The 17966-nt window shown below is 44.5% G+C and overlaps 1 protein-coding gene across 11 annotated transcripts in view; it reads right to left on the bottom strand.

The window, feature by feature from the left end:
• Positions 1-17966, bottom strand: part of TNRC6C (trinucleotide repeat containing adaptor 6C) — an 86702-nt gene that overhangs the window by 45241 nt on the left and 23495 nt on the right. For 9 of the 11 annotated variants that reach the window (XM_090122049.1, XM_090122054.1, XM_031599147.2 and 6 more), the window contains exons 1-2: positions 8737-8819; positions 3968-4291 (exon numbers count right to left, since the gene is read on the bottom strand). Coding sequence is in view for 2 of the 11 variants with exons in the window: in XM_090122059.1 (XP_089978185.1) it covers positions 3968-4291; positions 15228-15234 (331 nt within the window). In the remaining 9 variants the exon portion in view is untranslated. Of the gene's footprint in view, positions 1-3967; positions 4292-8736; positions 8820-15227; positions 15415-17966 lie in introns of those variants that run through there. The other 2 variants (XM_090122059.1, XM_090122058.1) reach the window with 2 other exon arrangements.

Genomic DNA, 17966 nt, shown 5'->3' with positions numbered 1-17966 from the left:
TCTCCCATGATAGCTTCCAGAAATTACCTTAACTTCATTAGGTAACTTGGCAAAAAGGCCATTCCAGTGATGGCTCGCACCTTAACGAGGGAGAAAGCTACTCACCACATACAGAGTTAGCTGACCAAGTGGGGAGGGAAGAGATAAAAAGCAGCAGCACCTTTAAGTAGAAATAGCCGAGCGGATATTAGAATACTGCCCGTAAATTACACAAATAGCTTTCCCTGCTGTAATCTTGGAAAGGATTACAGAAGCAGTGTGAGGAGAACAGGCTTTGTTGCTTCAGATAAAAGTTCTGGAAGAATTACTATGCTACAGAAAACGCTCTTACCGAACACAGCTTCATAATAGTTAACAATGAATTAAAGACTGTTTCAAAGGATAAGATATCTCAAATATTTTATGCCATTTGAAATGTTTCAATATCTTCTCCTAGCAGTTTGCTTAGTTAATGTTTCACAGATTACCTTAAAAGAGAAACAAAAAATCAGCACTCTCATCCACTTTACTGATATTTCCAAATGATAAATCTGACAAAGAATATATTAGTGGTCATTAATTTCCACTTCCCTTACATTGGCAGAACATCCTTTTTAATTCACGACGTTGCAGTTAGAGTTCTGATAAGTGTTTTGGATAGGCCAAGGCAGCAGATAACAGAGACTGATGATAAGAGAATAAAGAGATAAAATAGGGCAATTTTCACAGTGAAGAGGCTGGCAGTGCCTCTCTAACAGCTTTCCCTGTATCTCCATAGCTATAAATAGGTCCTGGAAAGAACGTGGTTGCATAATTTCGAGTTAACTCTGAAGGAATACGACACTATAAAAATAAAAGCTACAGACGTGAATTTATATTCAGCATCTTTTGGATACAAGATGCTAGCTTACAGCAGTCCTGGTTCTCTGATTAATACCAGGTCATCCATCAAAAGAAAGCCACTACTGCTCAATGTAAGCATAAAAAAGCCACATACGGAGACTTGCTTGGACTGAATCCAGCGCCTGTCTAACAAGCTCTGCTCAGGCAATCAGGCTCTGAGAGCAAGAGAGCCCTCAGCAATGGATGTTCCACTGACTGCCTCTCAGAGAAGCAGCAACGTTTGTGAAGCACGCTCCCTGCTACAATGCAGGCGATGTTCAGGTAGACCAAATGCCCACTTCCAGTGGATCAGACATCTGTGCTCGCCTGTAGGAGCAGCTTTCATGATATTGTTCCTTCCCTTCCTCTGAAAACTTTTACTTCGATAGCCTTCAGTAAATGAAATATCCCAAGAGCCAGAGACAGACAAAGGAACACCGTCCTCAGGGACAACAAAACATGCAGGAAAGCTTCTAGCTGACAAATGCATTCAAGAATGCTCACTTAAAAAATCTTTACTTTCATATTCACAAAAATGTGAACCAGTTTTAATTAAATTTCATGGAAAACTCGTTATCTGGAGTTTTTCAGAATATCAAATCCTAAAATATTTCCAATCCTAACAGCTGAAATGACAAGTTTTTGGCCTTCCCTGAATACTTCTTACTTCTTTTGTCTGTATGTTCATCTCAACATGCAGAAGCAGCCATTAAGACAGACCTGGTTTGAATAAGACCATCAAGATGCAAAGAATTTCGTGGCTACAAAGGTCACTTGGGAATGAGACACCACTCCTGTCCCAGCCTTGCAAAGAAGCCAGGTGCACAGCTGCTGGTGCTATAAACTGAGCTGCATTTTTCCCTCCTGTAACTGCTCTCAGTGGACGAACTGATGCTCCACCTGCTGGAAAGAGACATAAATGAGCTCTGTATTCAGCAAGTGTTTTCTATGAGGAAGATGGAGCCGCTTCTGTCTCGCAACAGGAAACCTTGCTGTCAGCAGAGGGAAAAAAAACCCAACAAAACAAAAGTGAGCCAAGCACGTAGCTTTTGTGAGAGTTCCTTCCCTGCTCCAGGAACTGCTGCAGAACTTCTCAGGTACCCTGTAAAGCTTTTGGTTTGACTTAACATAGAAAACAACCTGGCAGTTCTGCCCTGTGCACTCACCAAAGCCTGCTGACAACAGATCAGTGCTTCCCAGTCATACTTTTACAAAGAATGTGATGTCAATAAACACACTTAGTGCAATATGAAATACAGCAGGATGCAGAAATGCTACTGCATTCCTCCCCATGTACTACTTGTTACTGTATTACGAACTGACCCAAGAGTTGACACAGAAGTAGCAGAAACGCAAGAAAACAAACTAATTCAACAGCACAAACACCTGCTGACAGTTGCCAGGCTGAGAAACACCAGAAATAAGTGTTTATTTCATACAGCAAGTTGAAATAGGAGTCAGGAAAAGAAGTCTCAAAGCTCACGGTACAAATGCATGTGGCAAGATCAAAGGCAGAGAGCAAGCACTGCCCTCCTACCAGGCAGTTCTGTCATGGATTACGTTATGATTTAGAGTGGACTCTTCCGTGAGACGTGGTGTGTTCCTTCAAGATCAAAGAAAGAAATTTGGGATACAGCTCTGCTGATGCTCAGAACAGTACCACCGAGCCAACGCTGATCCTCAGCCAGCCTGAGCCACTCGGGTTCCTCAGCCTGTTTCTACTGTCTCAATAGTTACATCCCCAAAAAACACAACAAACAAGTAAATATCAAACTAACACAGAAGATGAGTGTGGCAGTTAGGAAACATCTCCCTTTCAAACAGAAGCCATGTATGCCTGTCACCTTCCCTGCTGAATGTGACTTGTACAGAGGATGAGAACGCTGCTGGAAGTTGTAGGAACCGACCACCTTTTGTGCCACTAAAGCCAAATACTCCAACAGAACCTCTTCCTCACTCTAAAAATTAAATAACTGCAACCACTTTATGTAAATATACATTATTTTGTTTTGGTTTGTGCTTCTGGAAAGTAGTGGAATCGTATTTTCAAGTGCATCCATAAAGCTTCATTTCTGAAAGAGATTATTTTCTTATCTAACCAAAACTTCTGAGGACAATACTGAATGATTTTCACTGCTGGAGTTCAGCATCACAGGCAGCAAAACTTGTGAAAGATTCCCTAATGCCCAGAGGGGAAAACTGCAGACAGCTCAGATCAAAATTTTGTGATGTCTGACACCATTAGTGAGTGATAACGAGCAACTCCCGAGATCATGCAGAAATTACTAATGTTCAATTCTAAAAACAAAACAAAAAAAAAACCCCTCCTCCTTGTGGCTTAGTCCAGATAAGTTTTTCTAAGCAATGGACAACTGCAGCTCAGAGTGCTCCCTGCTTTGCCTGACACCACACACACAGCAGAGTGATGACAAAGGTGATCCGTACCACCTTCTGACAAAGCTCCTCTCCATCCGACAGCTACCTGGTCTCCAGCACAGAGGGACAAATGAGCAGAGAATGCCTCGTTTCCTTATCAGCAGCTGCAGAGAAGAGAAAGGCAGCTGAGAGCCTGCCTGCTCACAGTGCTCCTGTCAATGGCCAAAAGGAGGCTGAGGCATCTGCCAGAGGAGAGAACCAAGTGGCAGAAGGACCTGATAATGTGACAATAATATTGAGAGCACAAGCTATAGAGGCACTGAAGTGTCCCAGCACAACACACAAGCAAAGTTCCCCATTTTTATTTACATACACAAAACTCTTTAAAGATCATTAAGATTGCCAACGCGATACTCAAAAGCTTGGAAAAACCCAAATTAACAGTGCTTGTCAGGGGATGCTCACTAGAAATACTGTCACGTTGTGGAAATCACAGCCAGTACAAGGAGCAAAAATGAAGCTGGAAAAAGACCCCGTAGGTCTGAGCGTCCAAAGTAAACTTATAGAACGGGGTATGAGAACATTCATTCATAACTGTGAAAGAAAAAGAGGATCAGCACACGCTTCGCTTCAAACCCTGATTTTCTCAGGCACATCACACACCCCTTCAGCTCCCACAGCTGACAGCACAGCACCATGCACGTCCCCCCCCCCGGCTCGCAGCTCTTACCTGCTTGGGTCTTACTGGGATGATGCTGTCCTCCCGCCCCTGGCTGTGGGGGAGGACTCGCCCCTGCTGGCCCAGTGCCTTGTGCCGGGCTGCTGCTCAGAGTCCCGGTGGGCAGCGGCTGCCCTCTCTTTAAGAGCTGCTTCTGTTCTTGCTGGCGGAAGCGTGGAGGCACCTCGCGGGGCAGGTAGCGGGACGCGGCTGGCTGCTGCCCGTTAGCAGATGCACGCTTGCCATTGCTGCTGTTGGTGATAGTGCTGGTGGAAGTACTGGTACCGGTACCGGCAGGTTGGGGCTGGCTTAAACTGGTCTTAATAGGTTCTGGCACTGTGGAAGAAAAATAATAATAATTTAGTATCAGGAAATTTGGGGTGAGTTCATTGCAGCCTTTCAGTACCTAAAGGGAGCGTAGAAACAGGAGGGGAATCAACTCTTTGAAAGGTTAGATAACTGCAGGGCGAGGGGAAATGGTCTGAAGTTGAGGGAAGGAAGATTGAGGTTGGATGTCAGGGGGAAGTTCTTTACTATGAGAGCGGTGAGGTGCTGGAACAGCTGCCCAGAGAGGCTGTGGATGCCCCGTCCATCCCTGGAGGTGTTCAAGGCCAGGTTGGATGGGGCCCTGGGCAGCCTGGGCTGGTATTAAATGTGGAGGTTGGAGGCCCTGCATGTGGCAGGGGGTTGGAGATTCATCATCCTTGAGGTCCCTTCAACCCAGCCATTCTGTGATTCTAAGATGTCTAACAGTACTTACCCCAGAAGAGAAAATGGGAACCCAACAAACAAGAGGATGATCGAAATGACTGCTGCTGCTCTCGAGCCACGTAAGGACAATTGATTATTAAATGAGACACGGGTTCACAGGGCTCTTTTTTTTAAAGCTGAGAGTGACTGTGATGGTGAAGCAGCAGCATGCTGGGAAACGTGAAGTTTAGAACATGAATTGAAAAGAAGTGTGCACTACAGCAGGGGGAATTCCAGGTAGTAAAAAGCCAAGATTGATCTTCAAGACTAATTTTCTTCTGCTTTACTTAATGTAGATTCAGACATATGTGCACATACTTTGTGTCTGTAGTGATGCATCAACATGTTCTGTTCAAGAATTATAACAAACAAAATATATCATCTAGTACATCGTACTTGAAGATGTGGGGTGCATGTATTCAAAAGTTACGATTAAAGCTCTGATCGTAATTATTTCCTTTAATTAGAAAGAGTGACTAAGCAGCACAACTCCCATACTACAACAGCTCCATTTCTAGAGGATCCTTCCTCATCCCGTCCCTCAGAAGACCATCAGGGTCTGCACCACCCTGAGGAGCAGGAGCATCACCCCCGTGTGCTGCTATGCTGCACAACACCTGCTTCTCTGCAAGAACATTTCCCATTTCTAACCTGACACTGACAAATCCAACCACAGCTCAGCACTTCACTCGAGCTGCACACGTGCACCAATGCAGGCGTCTGTGCACGAGGACAAGCAGCCTGCAGCATCACTTCCCCACGCACCACAAGTGACCAGAGGCAGGCCATCTCATCTACACTGAGCAACGCTCAACTGAAGTTTGCAAAACGGATTCGGAAGCGTAAAACATGAATGTTATTTCTACCGCCAGTCAGCGCTACTTCTCAAAGACAAATTCTTTCCCATCATTACTGTGCAGTGCCAACTCCTCGTGGTGCAACCGCCGTGCTGAGCAGTGCACGGGGCAGCTGAGACGAGGCACTTGTGAGCCAGGTTTACATTGCAGAAAAAGAAATGTATGCAGCTGCTTGTAGGTATTTCAGCACAAGATTAACGCAAGCTTTTCTGCCATCTTTTAAGCTTTAAACCTCTAAATATGCTACATACTGTCTTAACTACTCCATTTCCACAGTTTTAGCCTCTGCTTTGCTACCAGGACAACATAATGGCCAATAAGCACCACTGGAACTAAAACAGCAGTTAGTTTTAAAATGGTTTTTCTCTACTTGTGCAAGGCACAGTGCCTGCTGCAGTGCTGGAAGCTTTTACTCCTTGCTGTAACAAATTTCTGGGTGGGTTAAAGCAGGGGGAGAAGGGCAGAGATGCAACAAGTAGCGATGGAGCAGAGCTCCTTTAAAGGGAACGGAAACACATCCACCTCTGCAGCACCTGCTGCCCTTTGGTTTTACACTCTGAGCTGTGAGGTTGCAAATATTAACCCTCTGAAGTACCTATGGGTACTACGAACTCAATGAAGCACCACTGCCTGCCATCACAGCCGGCCCTCAGATAACTGTGCCAGGAACCAAAGCTGGCGTGTGGCTCAGGACCCAAATCCCTGCTTCCCCAATGCCCGCTCCTGCTTTGTTTGCCTTGCTTTGATGAATCAAAGGGATAACTGATATAGAACTGCTTTTTATGCTGTTGAACAAAGCAACATCCCTGTTTCATTTGGGAGATGGGGAACGCAAACAGAAAAATTAGAGAGCTGGGGGCTATTTGTTTATGTATTCTGAGACATCGGTGTTTACCAACACTGAAATCTCACGTGCCCAGTCCTTCTGAAAGGCAAACGTGTGCTCCAAGGATGCTCAGGAGAAAACCGCCCCACGGCAAAGGTGGGAGAGCAGTGCCTGCTCTGCTCTTTTGTCAGCGGAATTAAAACCATTACGTGGCACAACGCCAACAGCAGAGCCCGTATTCGCCTGGCCGTGGATTTTCTTCAGGAATATTAATGAATTGGAAACACATTTGAAAGATGGAGATGGACCGGTTTTTATGAAGTATTACATTCGTAGTGCGATAGGGATAAACGCCAGCTGATAACTCCAAATAGGCACGGATATAAAACACATCTCCAAGCCACAGAAGACACGCCAATTTTTGCTTTAACGTAAACTGAAGTTGTTTCACCACAGAGCTGTGGCCAGAGAAACCCAGTTTCAGCCTCACAATGTTTCCCTCTCAATATCTGAATGGAGATGAGAGAACAAAGACAATCCAAGTACCAAGCAAGCAGTACGCTGCAGAACGACATCCCTGCCTGTTAATGGCACTGATTTCTCTAATCAGCACAGCAAAGTGCTTTCGCTCCATGCACCAAAATCTCTGTCAGACTGGTGAGATGGAAGGCAGCCCTGCAAGAAGCCCATGCAGACAATGGTGGTAGCTGGAAAGGAACTGCTGGATGACCCCAGCAGCAGGAAATAAAGCACCAACAACGCAGAAAGGGCTCTGTTCCATATTTCAGCTTCAGATCAGCCTGTTCACATGATATAATATATGGAGAATATCTGCTACAAAGACAACGCAATGACTGTACTCTTCCAAAAAACTGTTTATAAGCTGTCTCTCCAGCAGTGTTTCAGCAGCAATTTCCATTTGATGTGCATTGAGAAACACCGACCGCTCAAAGCATCCGTGCAGATTTACTAATTATTAATTGCCACGAGGCGTTTGCTGCTCTGAGAGCTCCCCTACAAACACAGACACCTCCCTTCCTGCAGGCTATGCTGAGGAGGGCTGCCCTGTGCCCAACACAGCCCCATGCACGCAGGGCTGCCCCTCTGTGCTGCTCACCTGGAAGCAATGCACTGCAACCACTGATGTGCCGGGCAGCTGCTGGGAAGCTGGAACTGCAAGGCAGCCCTCAGCCCAAGGCTGGGTTGGTTGGAAGGCTAAAAATGTTATTTTGAGGAGATGGGGGAAAGAAGTGAAAGCAAAGTGATTTTTTTTTCCACCCCCATTAGAGGCACGCAGTTAAAGAGCCAAAAGAGCGAGCTATAGAAAGAACCTTGCCAAAATACAATGAAAGGCATCGAATGAAAGCCTCCAAATTGCTTGCTCTCCCCATGTTTGTGATGGCTATCTGCTCGTTCTGCAGCCAGAGAGCTGTACATATGCTAAACAATGGGCTTGCTTGTAATAATTATCAGTACTTAATGGTATCTAAACTTCTTAATCCAATTTTACCCAAACAAATCCAATAATTACTCCGCATGCTTTCTGATGATTACAATCTCGGGAATCCCGACCGCATAAAAAATTGTTATGTGCAATTGTAGGTGGATTTTATTAATATAATGAATAGGATCAGTCTAACAGATTTCAATTACAACAATAGCTTTTAAGTACATTTCTGTGACATAAGAAAAGAACATGCATAAATGAAAGAAACTGGTTAAGCCACATAATACTGATTTACGGCAGCTTTTTCCTTTCATTCCCCTCATTAACATCTCTCTGCATTTCTGAATCCTGCTCTCCAGCCCCATCAAACTTGCATTTCTAAGGGCTTCCAGGAGCAGACATTCCAGAAGAGAAACGGTTAAGCCAGAAATGCATTCTTGGCTGCCACTGTGACAGGATTTATTTACAGCTTCTATTAAACACAGCAGCTCCATTACAAAGTGCTGCATGTGAGAAGAATTTTTGATTATACAATGCCAATGCCTCACTGCGTTAAACATATCATGCCAGCGTATTATTTTTTTTTTTTCCTTCAGCAATTCGTTCAGGTCATTGTTTGATGGGTTTATGAATTCATTACAGGAAACAGATGGATCCCATAATTCAGAGCTATTCTCCCAGCCAATCATGTGGGCAATTTTTTTTTTTTTTTTCCCCTCATCTCGCTCCCCCCTCCAAATCAACCTTAATGAAGCCACTTCCTCCATGCCCCATTCCCTGCACACAGATGCTGCTGTGAGCGCTGCTGCTGGCTGGAGCAGCACCCAGAGATGCACGGAGCACAACGCCGAGCAGCAGAGCAGGCAGCCCTGCTCAAGTCAGGCAGAAAGGCAGAACTTACCCAACTCGGGGGGAGGCAAACAGGAAGCATTGGATGGTGCTGGGCAGAAACGGGCGTCCGATTGGTGAGAAATCCATTTTGACCTGATTAAAAAGGTCTTTTTTTGTTGTTGTTTTTAGAAGGATGAAAAAAAAAAAAAGTTGCCCCCCAATCTACTTTCAAAGGATGAATTTTCATTTAGCAAATTACCTCCTTTGTCTACTAAGCACTGGCATTTTTCATCCACAGTGACATCTACTGGCAAAAGCAAAGGTATTTCAGAAAACTTGCAGAAAACCTAATGCTTCTTAACATTTCTATACAAAAGTGGGCGCTTTCATGCTGTGTTCTTCCCCTCCCCCAGCACACAAACTTCTGGGAAAAAAGAAACAAGAAAAGACAAACTGCAGAGCACGGCCCAATGCCAGAAGTAATAGCAAAACTTGCAAAAAGGCCATAAGCAGAAGCTGCAGTCTGACAACCGAGCCCACAGCCAAGGTAAAAGGAAAAAGATGCAGCCTTATTAAGGCTTCAGAGCTTTAAGATCAGTTCAGTTTAGTACTAGTTCCTGAACACAACGCTTCTTACATGCTGAGGACAAATGAAGTCTTCCAGGTGTAATTTCATCCCCCTCCCATTTTGTCTCCCTGTTGCACACCTCCTCCCACTTCACAGCATTCCCCCTCCCTTCCTTCTGGCTTTAGCAGTGTTCCTTTTCTCCTTCTTTACTCCTCCACCATTTTTTTTTAACAGGAAATTTCAGAGTCAGGATGGAAATTAACACAGAGAACATCTCTACCAACTGTTAGGGTTTCATCCTGGGTAACTCAGTTGTGCTCAGCATGCTGGTAGCATATGAGCAAGGAAGCTCCATAGAGAGAACTGCTGTCCCACCCCTCACCCTGCTTTAAGCAGAGGAACACCAGGTTGGGTATCAGGAAACATTTCTTCCCAGGGATGCACTGCCAGGGTGCTCCAGAACCGTGGAGATGTGGCACAGTGGGTTGGGGATCTTAAAGGTCTTTTCCAACCTTGGTGATCCCATGACACAGCGATGCTGAGCCTCCAGAAAGCAGCTACAGCTCTACCACAGCTAAGTGCAATGGAACAAAAATGACTGTGAAGTTACCAAAGTCCCTCTTGCACACAGCATGCTTTACTAGAACAGACAGAGCTTTCAATCCTGGAAAAGACAAAGAAATCAAAGCTCTGAACGCACTGCTGATGGAGCTCTGCAGCCTTAAGGAAGGATGTTTGGGTTTGCTGAGAAGGTCTCTGCATTGGATGAATCCAAAAGCTCTGCAGCTCCTATTTTTTGCAGTCTGATCTGTTCATCTGAGCGCATTTCACAGGCTCCATCAAGATAGGAGCATAATTTATTCTAAGGCTATATTCAGACACAGAATCGTTGCGTCAAGTTAGCAGATAACTACCCACCATAAATTGATAGATATTAAATGCCGAAATGTATTTGTTATCTATTCAGTGGATTTCAATTCAGTCAAAAATTAATTCCTAATATAGATGCTGGAAAACCTCCTTTGAAAATATGTCATCCAGAAAGATTTTACAACCATCTGTGGGAAATCAATATTTTATGAGGGAATCATAATAACTTATAGGGCCCACAGTGACAAGCCGGTCACAAATCACCTTCCCAAGAGTGAACTTCCATATTACTTCTTATAAATTAAAGGTTTTATTTTAATCTTCATTCCTGGATCTGCTAGAACCATATAAATATTAAAGCAAGCCGGAAAGTGTATTCCATTTGCTTGTATTTTGTGAGTTTTGAAGAACTAAACAGTCTTTTCTTAAAGATATATTAGCATTAGCAGTACTGTGGCTCGTTCCACACCTCCAGCACGCAGGGCGACCTGCACAGATCCCACTGTGCTCACGTTAAGGATGTGCTGTGAGGGCTGAGCAGATGGGACAGGGAAGAAATGGCACCCATCAGCCTCCGTCCTGCACCCAGCTGCACATCCCAATGGTGTCTGTACCTCTGCACCTCCTGCCTCGTGTGGTCAGAATCCAACACGAGTTTCTTAAGCTTTACATGGGAAGACCAACACAACCCAACCTCACCAGCCTCGTTCCCTTAGGAAACCAGACCAAAAAATACACGCAGCACAATTTGTTGTTGAGAGCATTTTTCCCCCACAGTTGTTCGTAAAATGCCTCCAAAAGGATGAATCTCTGCTATTTTTGTAGAAGGTAATATTGATAAATTTTGTACCAGTGAAGAAAAGAGTGGAGAAATAAACTCTAACAATTAAATAAATGATAGCTTCACCCTTCTGGTGCGTCACCACCAACCCCAACCGCACACCTCAACTTTGTAATGGCTTCTGACATGAAATTATTATGTGATGCTGTCATAAGCAAATTGGGGAAATGTGAGCTAAATGCAAAATTGGCTGAAATATTCTCTGGGAGAATCAATGGTTTGCTGTCAAAACGAAAGCATATTTCAGAAAAGATTCCATCGGGACTTGATCTGAGCCTACGCTGCTCAGCATTTCCATTAACAACGGCATGATGGACTAGAGAATATCCTTATTAAATCTGCAAATGACACTAAGCCAGGGAGAAACAACACGGGGGTGATGAGATTGCTGCGGGACAGGATCAGAATTCTGATCAACTGTCGAGAAATCAATGGTAAACCGGAGAAGTGCTGTGAAAGAAAGCAGCTGCAATTTGGTAAGGAGAGCCACGTTATCAAGCAGGAAGATTGAAATGCAGAACAGCAGGCAACTGACCCATAGAAGATGTGCAGAAAAATACATTTAGGCAGATCACAGACTAAACTGAAGTTAAAAGGTCAGGCTTGTATGATAACAAGCATTGTAACTGCATAAATACCAAGCCACAAGGCTCAAAGTAACCCTTCCACATCCGTGCCATGTTACAGCCCTCGCTAAGCAGCGCCAGTACTGATGGTCAACCATCTGACCATCCCCATTCAAAGGAGAGCTCCAAGACCTGGACGTGGCATAAAGAAAGAAAAACCTGGAGACGCCGACAGCCATGGCACAGGGCAGCTGCTCAGCCTGGCAGACTGTGTGCACTGCAAAAAATAAGTACAGAGGAAGAAATAACTTGTTTCATCGCATGGTGAATAGGACAAGACTTGCTGGGCTTAAATAGCAGCAGCAAAGGTTAAGGTTTACGTTTCTAACAGTGAGGATCATTCAGGACTACCTGCAGACTTGCTGCAGGTGTGGTGCAGGAAGCTCCTAATAAAAACATACATCCTTGCAAACCTCTGCACTCCAATACTCAACTTTGTTTCACGTCCTTAATCAGCACCTACATACCCTTTCATATCAGAGTGCAGACTGTGCCAAATATTTCTCTCAAGATACAAAATCTGTATAATTTTTGCTATGAAATGTGCATTTTTTTAAAAGCCTTTTTTCCAACCCCACTCCACACTGTTCTGGTGTGGCTGTGCATGCAGCACTCTTAGGAAGAATACTTACACTTTTAAGAGCTCCCAAGCTTTTCCTTACTGCTTTCCTCCACGTTAGCACTGATTACAATTTTAATTTTAAATTCACGATTAATTAGCCGTGCCATTAAAAATGGTACAGCTAATTAGGTTGATACATTGTCACCAACAATAGATTGATAATCCAAAGCAAATACAATGCTATTTAGCATCAGATTCTTTCACTGCAAGACAAACCCTCGAGTGTTTATTGTAGGTTCTGAGTGCACACGCATGGTTTACCATGGCCTGGCTGATGAATGGATATTGGATCACATGCATCAGGCCTCAAATTTAGAAGTCCAAGCCATGAATCAAAACCGAGTAATGGAACAGTTAAATTATCACAGCTACATTTCTTCAGGATGTGAACTGGTAACAGATGGTAACTTTCAAGGCTTAACACTTTGTCTGCTTTCTTTCAAACAATATTTCTCCAATTTGCAGACGACGTTAAGCAGTATTTATGGATTCACATAACTCCCAATTCCAGTATTCATCATGTCCATCCCTCTACTCTTGGATTTGCTCACTGGAAACCAAAGACAAATCAGTAAACAGATGCATGGTGCCCAGAAGCTGCTTCCCAGCCTGCTGTTCCTCCCAAAGAGCCCCCAACACAGACATGCTTCACCCAACACGTCAGCATGCGCTGACCTGGAATTCAGACTGCTGTAAACTCAATGCCCACCCAGAGAGCAGCACCATGTATGCTCTCCTCCCTCAACATCACTCTGACATTAGAAAGCCAGCTCATCTACCTGGCTGTGTGCATCCATCTCATCCATCTATGGCACTGCAGCCCCATCTGTAATGGCAGTCATGGGCAGAACCAGCTCCAAGATGAATGACACAATGCTAACCCCACTGCAAGTGCTGCTGGGAGAATCCCAGCCTTGTAATAACAGATTAAATAGCTTCCATACAGGGCTGCATAAGAATTCTGGGCAGAAGTGGGAACTCAATCCTTCAATTTGAAGCTGTGTGCATTTAATCTTATTAGACAATGTTTTACATACAGTTTTCATATTTAAAGGATTTTTTAAAAGCAAATTTACAAAAGGTGCAAAGTCATCACACCAGCAACATTCTTCCTTAATTCAATCACAGCCACTCCCAGATTGAATGGTAAATATCTTCTGCAGGAACAATCTGCTCATGGTTATATCATTTGTACAAATAGGTAACTATGACAATCGACAGTAACTGGTATATTTGAAGTAATTAACAGCTGGAATAATCTCCAAATTTATCAGTTTTCTGTACACAAGAGCTTAAAATTTCATTTCTATCTACAGATCCCACGACCAAGCCCTGAGTCCTGTTAAAAGCCATGCAGAAAGCAGGGCAACCTGGTGGGCTGCCTGCCTCAGGTTAACATGTAGTCTGTGAACTAAGTAAACTGAGGCAAAAATCTTCAAGTTAAATTAAATTTGGATGCCCATGCTGTATCACAAAGGCTGGATGTGTTACCCATATTATCCATACAGAGACGTGTGCATCAAATCTGTTGTGTCTTACATAGCACAGACCCACCAGACCCACTATATGCACACACACACATCTGTTCTGCAAACTAGGAATACAACTTTTCCAATGACTTTAGAGGCTGGAAGCATGAGGAAGGACTTGCACTGGCATTTAGCTCCTTAGAGACATTTCCATGTAGGCAGTTATCAACAGCTGCAGATCAGGTATCTGCAGGATGAGAGTTCAGCATGGTCAGGACATGACGTGTCGTTTTTATTGACACTGGCTGTGCTGCTGAAATCATGGGACTCTGCACACATGTCAGCCTGACTGTGTAAACACAAAGCTTTGGCTCTGCTGTCATGGACATTTATGGTACCAAATAAATATCTTAAGAGCAATACTAAAATAGTAACAAATTCGTGGGCGAGAGCAACGTTTTAAATAAACCAGTAAAAAGACTCTGTAAGTTTGGCATAACCCTTTAGGTCCGTGTTTTATCACAAGAGAAGGCTTAAGAATGTGCTCATCCTGCAGCCCTATGGACAGCCAGGACCACCTGAACCACCACAGCACTGCAGGGTTGCCCTGAGCCATCTTCGCCAAGGACTGCGTGCAGCCAACTCAATGAGAGACCAAACTGACAGGTATCTACTTGACCAAATGTCATGGATTTTATTTCTAGAGAAACATCTGAGGTTCCATATCCTATTTTGGATGCAGTCCCCAGTATTGGAAACGGAAGAGGTCTTGGGGAATTGCCATTGTTGTGGCTTCCCCAAGTGATCAGATGAAAACAATCTGGACCCAAAAATGATCCCTTAGTCAGATAAGCCCAATTAAAGTCATGCTCTAAAGAAAAAAAACACACACTGCTGAAGTCAGATTTCCAGCACGCAGACCTAGACACAAAAAGTACACTGGCATGAAGTGTGCATTTCAGTTCTTTTGACAGCTCCCCTTTCCAATCCAAACGCTGTTTCAAACACGCAGTTGTGAGCTTCCCAAAGGCAGCCCTGCATGGGAAGCGTTCTGTTCAGAACTGAGGGCTCACCCACCTGCCTGCAGCAGCTCAGAACTCGGAGCAGACCCTACTCAGTGATGCTGCTCAAGCTGAACAGGTCTTTTGTGTCTTTCCAGGGCCATCGTGCATTAATCTCATATCAGAGAAACAGGATTTAAATTATTGAAAAACAAAGAAAGTAGTTCCAGCAGTTTTCAGACCACCTTTTTTTTTTTTTCTTCTCCCCCAAATCTACAGGAAAATGCCCTAAATAAAAGCCAACCAAGTTCTGATTGGGATTCTGCAGTCATTTTACAGTAGCCAAGAAAAGCTCCGTTCAATTTGTTGAACACAGTGAGACAGAAAACCTCCTTTGTGGGAAGGCAGCAGCAGGGCCAGTAATGACCAGGCATTCCCAAGGAAGCTTTTCAGTCCTTGCAATGCAAGTTGGGCATCTCTAAAGATGTAAGCAGCCAAGTTGACTGAAAGGACCACGAGCAGAAGGAAGCAGGGAGCAGTGCTGCTCCATCTGGCAGTGTTTACCTCCCATAGCAGCGGTGTCACCGCACAAAGTGCTGCGTTGGTTGGGACAGATGACAGCCCGGGTGATGGGGCTGTCACCATAGCAACTTTCAGCAAGAACTCACAATGCACCCAAACGAACTTGGAGCTAAATTAACTTATTGCATGTCACCAGTGAGAAATGACTGTTCAGAGGTAATTTTCTGTACTAATATGTAATAGAGTTAACTCTCTAAATTGAATTAAATTAATTAAATGCCACTCCCAGTAAATCAGATTCTATTACATGAATGTTAAAAGAAATTAAAGATGTTTTAATAAAGATTACTAATAATAATTTTATATTATTACTTCACTTCAATTCAAAATATTCGCTCAGTTTATTTTAGGCACATGTCTTCCCCTCACCAGGAAGGAACACCTAATTACTCCACATTTACTGCACATATTTATATCAGGTAGGCAGATGTGGCCAAAGGAAACCACAGCAGCATTGTCAGGGCTGCTCATCAGTGAAATACTGCTTGGTTTAACATGTGAAAGCCCAAGATTTTCTTCCAGCACACACACTTTGATGTACAAAGAGTAACTTTGGACCATTTCCCAAGCCTTCTAAGATTGTGCCCAGCTTCCATTGCAGAGGAAGAGGAAAATCCCAGAGCTGCCGAAGCAGACTGCAAAAATAACAACTTCATAATGGCTTTCCAGAGACCTAACATAGTAATTTGGGGTTTTAATATAATATTCCTTGCACATCAGAGCAAGACAGCCAGCTGGGAGATGCACCTAAGCTGCCTCCACTGTGCAGTGCCAATAGGGGCACTGCCAGCTAACAGCACTGCATCGCCCTGACTTCACCCATAGCTCATATTAAACTCACCCAACACTTCAGGCCCAAGAGGGCCCTACCTCACCCCGATCATCCCCTGGGGTTATCATCCACCTGAGATGAGGTGCTGACAGCAGGCAGAGCATACAGCCACCGTAATGGAATACTGTAAAGAACACAGAGCCAAAAACACTGCGTATTTTAAAACACATTCTGAATCGCAACTGAAAAACAGGCCTACATCAAATGTACAAAGCACAGGTGCAGTAATGCAGTGAGGATGTAATGGACTGCAATGTTGTAACCTTCAGCTGCCCAGATCCCAGCTAGCAGTAACAATGAGATCGTGGTTTTAAAGTTTTCATTCCTGAAGAAATACTGCATTACGGCCTTCCTGTCTTCCTCCTGTAGAGGACAGAGCCCCTGGTGGGTGCCAGGAAGGAGTGGGGTCTGCCTCACACCTACACAGAACAGAACTGGAGGGGATGTGGGAGCTTGGGGGGTCAGCCTCACCTCCTGCACCACCAGGAGGTTTTCCCATCTTTTGCCAATCAGATGCAAACAACTGCAGCGGAAACTGGTGAGGAATTAAAGCAAATGTTGTATCTAAATGTCTGCTTCAGAGGACTCCCAGCAGAGAGAAAATGGTTAGTGAATGAAAAGGAGAAAGGGGGAGAGGAGAGTTGGAAGAAGAAATGCTGCACGATCAATTCAAGGTGTTTACGGCATTGGAGAAGAGGCCATCTGAAACTGGGAAGCTCCTTAAAGCAAGCTGGGTTCAGAGAGAGATAAATGAGCTAACATAACCAAACTGGAGGAATCAGCAGCACTGCTATGAACACATTACAGAGCTGTACACTGGACTCAGCCTGACAGACACAGAACAGACTGTACTTACAAACAGCAGTAGTAAAATTACACAGGTTAACTCAAAACATTACTTAATAATCGTTACATTACTAGAAGGATTTCTACAGGAGAGAAACAAACAACTGTGGTTTGGAAAATGGTTTGAAAGCAGCAGCACGAAGTCAGACAGACGGAGCTGCTCAGTAAAGAAGATCCACAAAGGGCTGCTGCAGAGAAGGGCAGCTTTCCATACCAGGCACTATCAGACAAGAATGGGCTTAAATTACAGGAAAGACTGTTCAGGCTGAGTAGGACACTGCTCTACAACAACAAACAAAATGCCTTTCAAGAATATCTGTTGGATCTGTCTGACAGCTTGGAGATGGACACGACAATCTCCTCTTGTTAGCCAAAAGAGCTACGTGCAATGTCCTGAGCCCAGAACGTCAGTGTGGCACTCAGAGCTTTTAAAGGAGCTGAGGACGTGTTGATTCTGGAGCTCAGTAACTTGTCAGCTTCACATCACACGTCCTGGAGAGGCCAAAGGTCTGGCTCCATGAAGACTGCTGGAAAAACAGACAGCAAAGCAGCCAAACCCAAAGCGATGCCAGAAGTGCTAAGGGCATCCTGATACAGGAGGGGAATCTTCATGAAGCTCTATGTGACAGAGGAGAACGACTACTGCCAACAAGGGAAGAGGCAATCAAGAGGCTGAGCTGCACCTCGGGTTCACATGTTCTTCCTGGGCAAACAGCAATGGATGCTGACATGCCCCATGCAGCTGAGAAGTGCCAGAAGCATTAGCTGTTAAATGCATGTCCCACAACGCTGCCTAGCATGAGCCACTGCAGCCAGACCACAAAAGCTGGGACAGGATGCTTACAAAGAACATTACCTCCTGTCCTGGTGATCCTGGCCCTGCAATCAGCCCTGTGAGTAACCATCCTTAGGAAGCAAGCACACTGCACTGCCTGAACCAGGTCAGGAAGAACCAGAAGGGTCGGTCAGCTGCACGCTGTGATCACAGCCACAGTGCTTCCAGCAGCTAACAGAGCGAGCTGGTTAACTCGCATTGCAAGTAT

The sequence above is a fragment of the Phasianus colchicus genome, chromosome 20 (assembly GCF_987193195.1).
Source record: "Phasianus colchicus chromosome 20, bPhaCol1.hap1.1, whole genome shotgun sequence".
Lineage (NCBI taxonomy): Eukaryota > Metazoa > Chordata > Aves > Galliformes > Phasianidae > Phasianus > Phasianus colchicus.
Note: the sequence above shows the minus strand (reverse complement) of the source record. Positions and strands in the feature narration are given on the sequence as shown.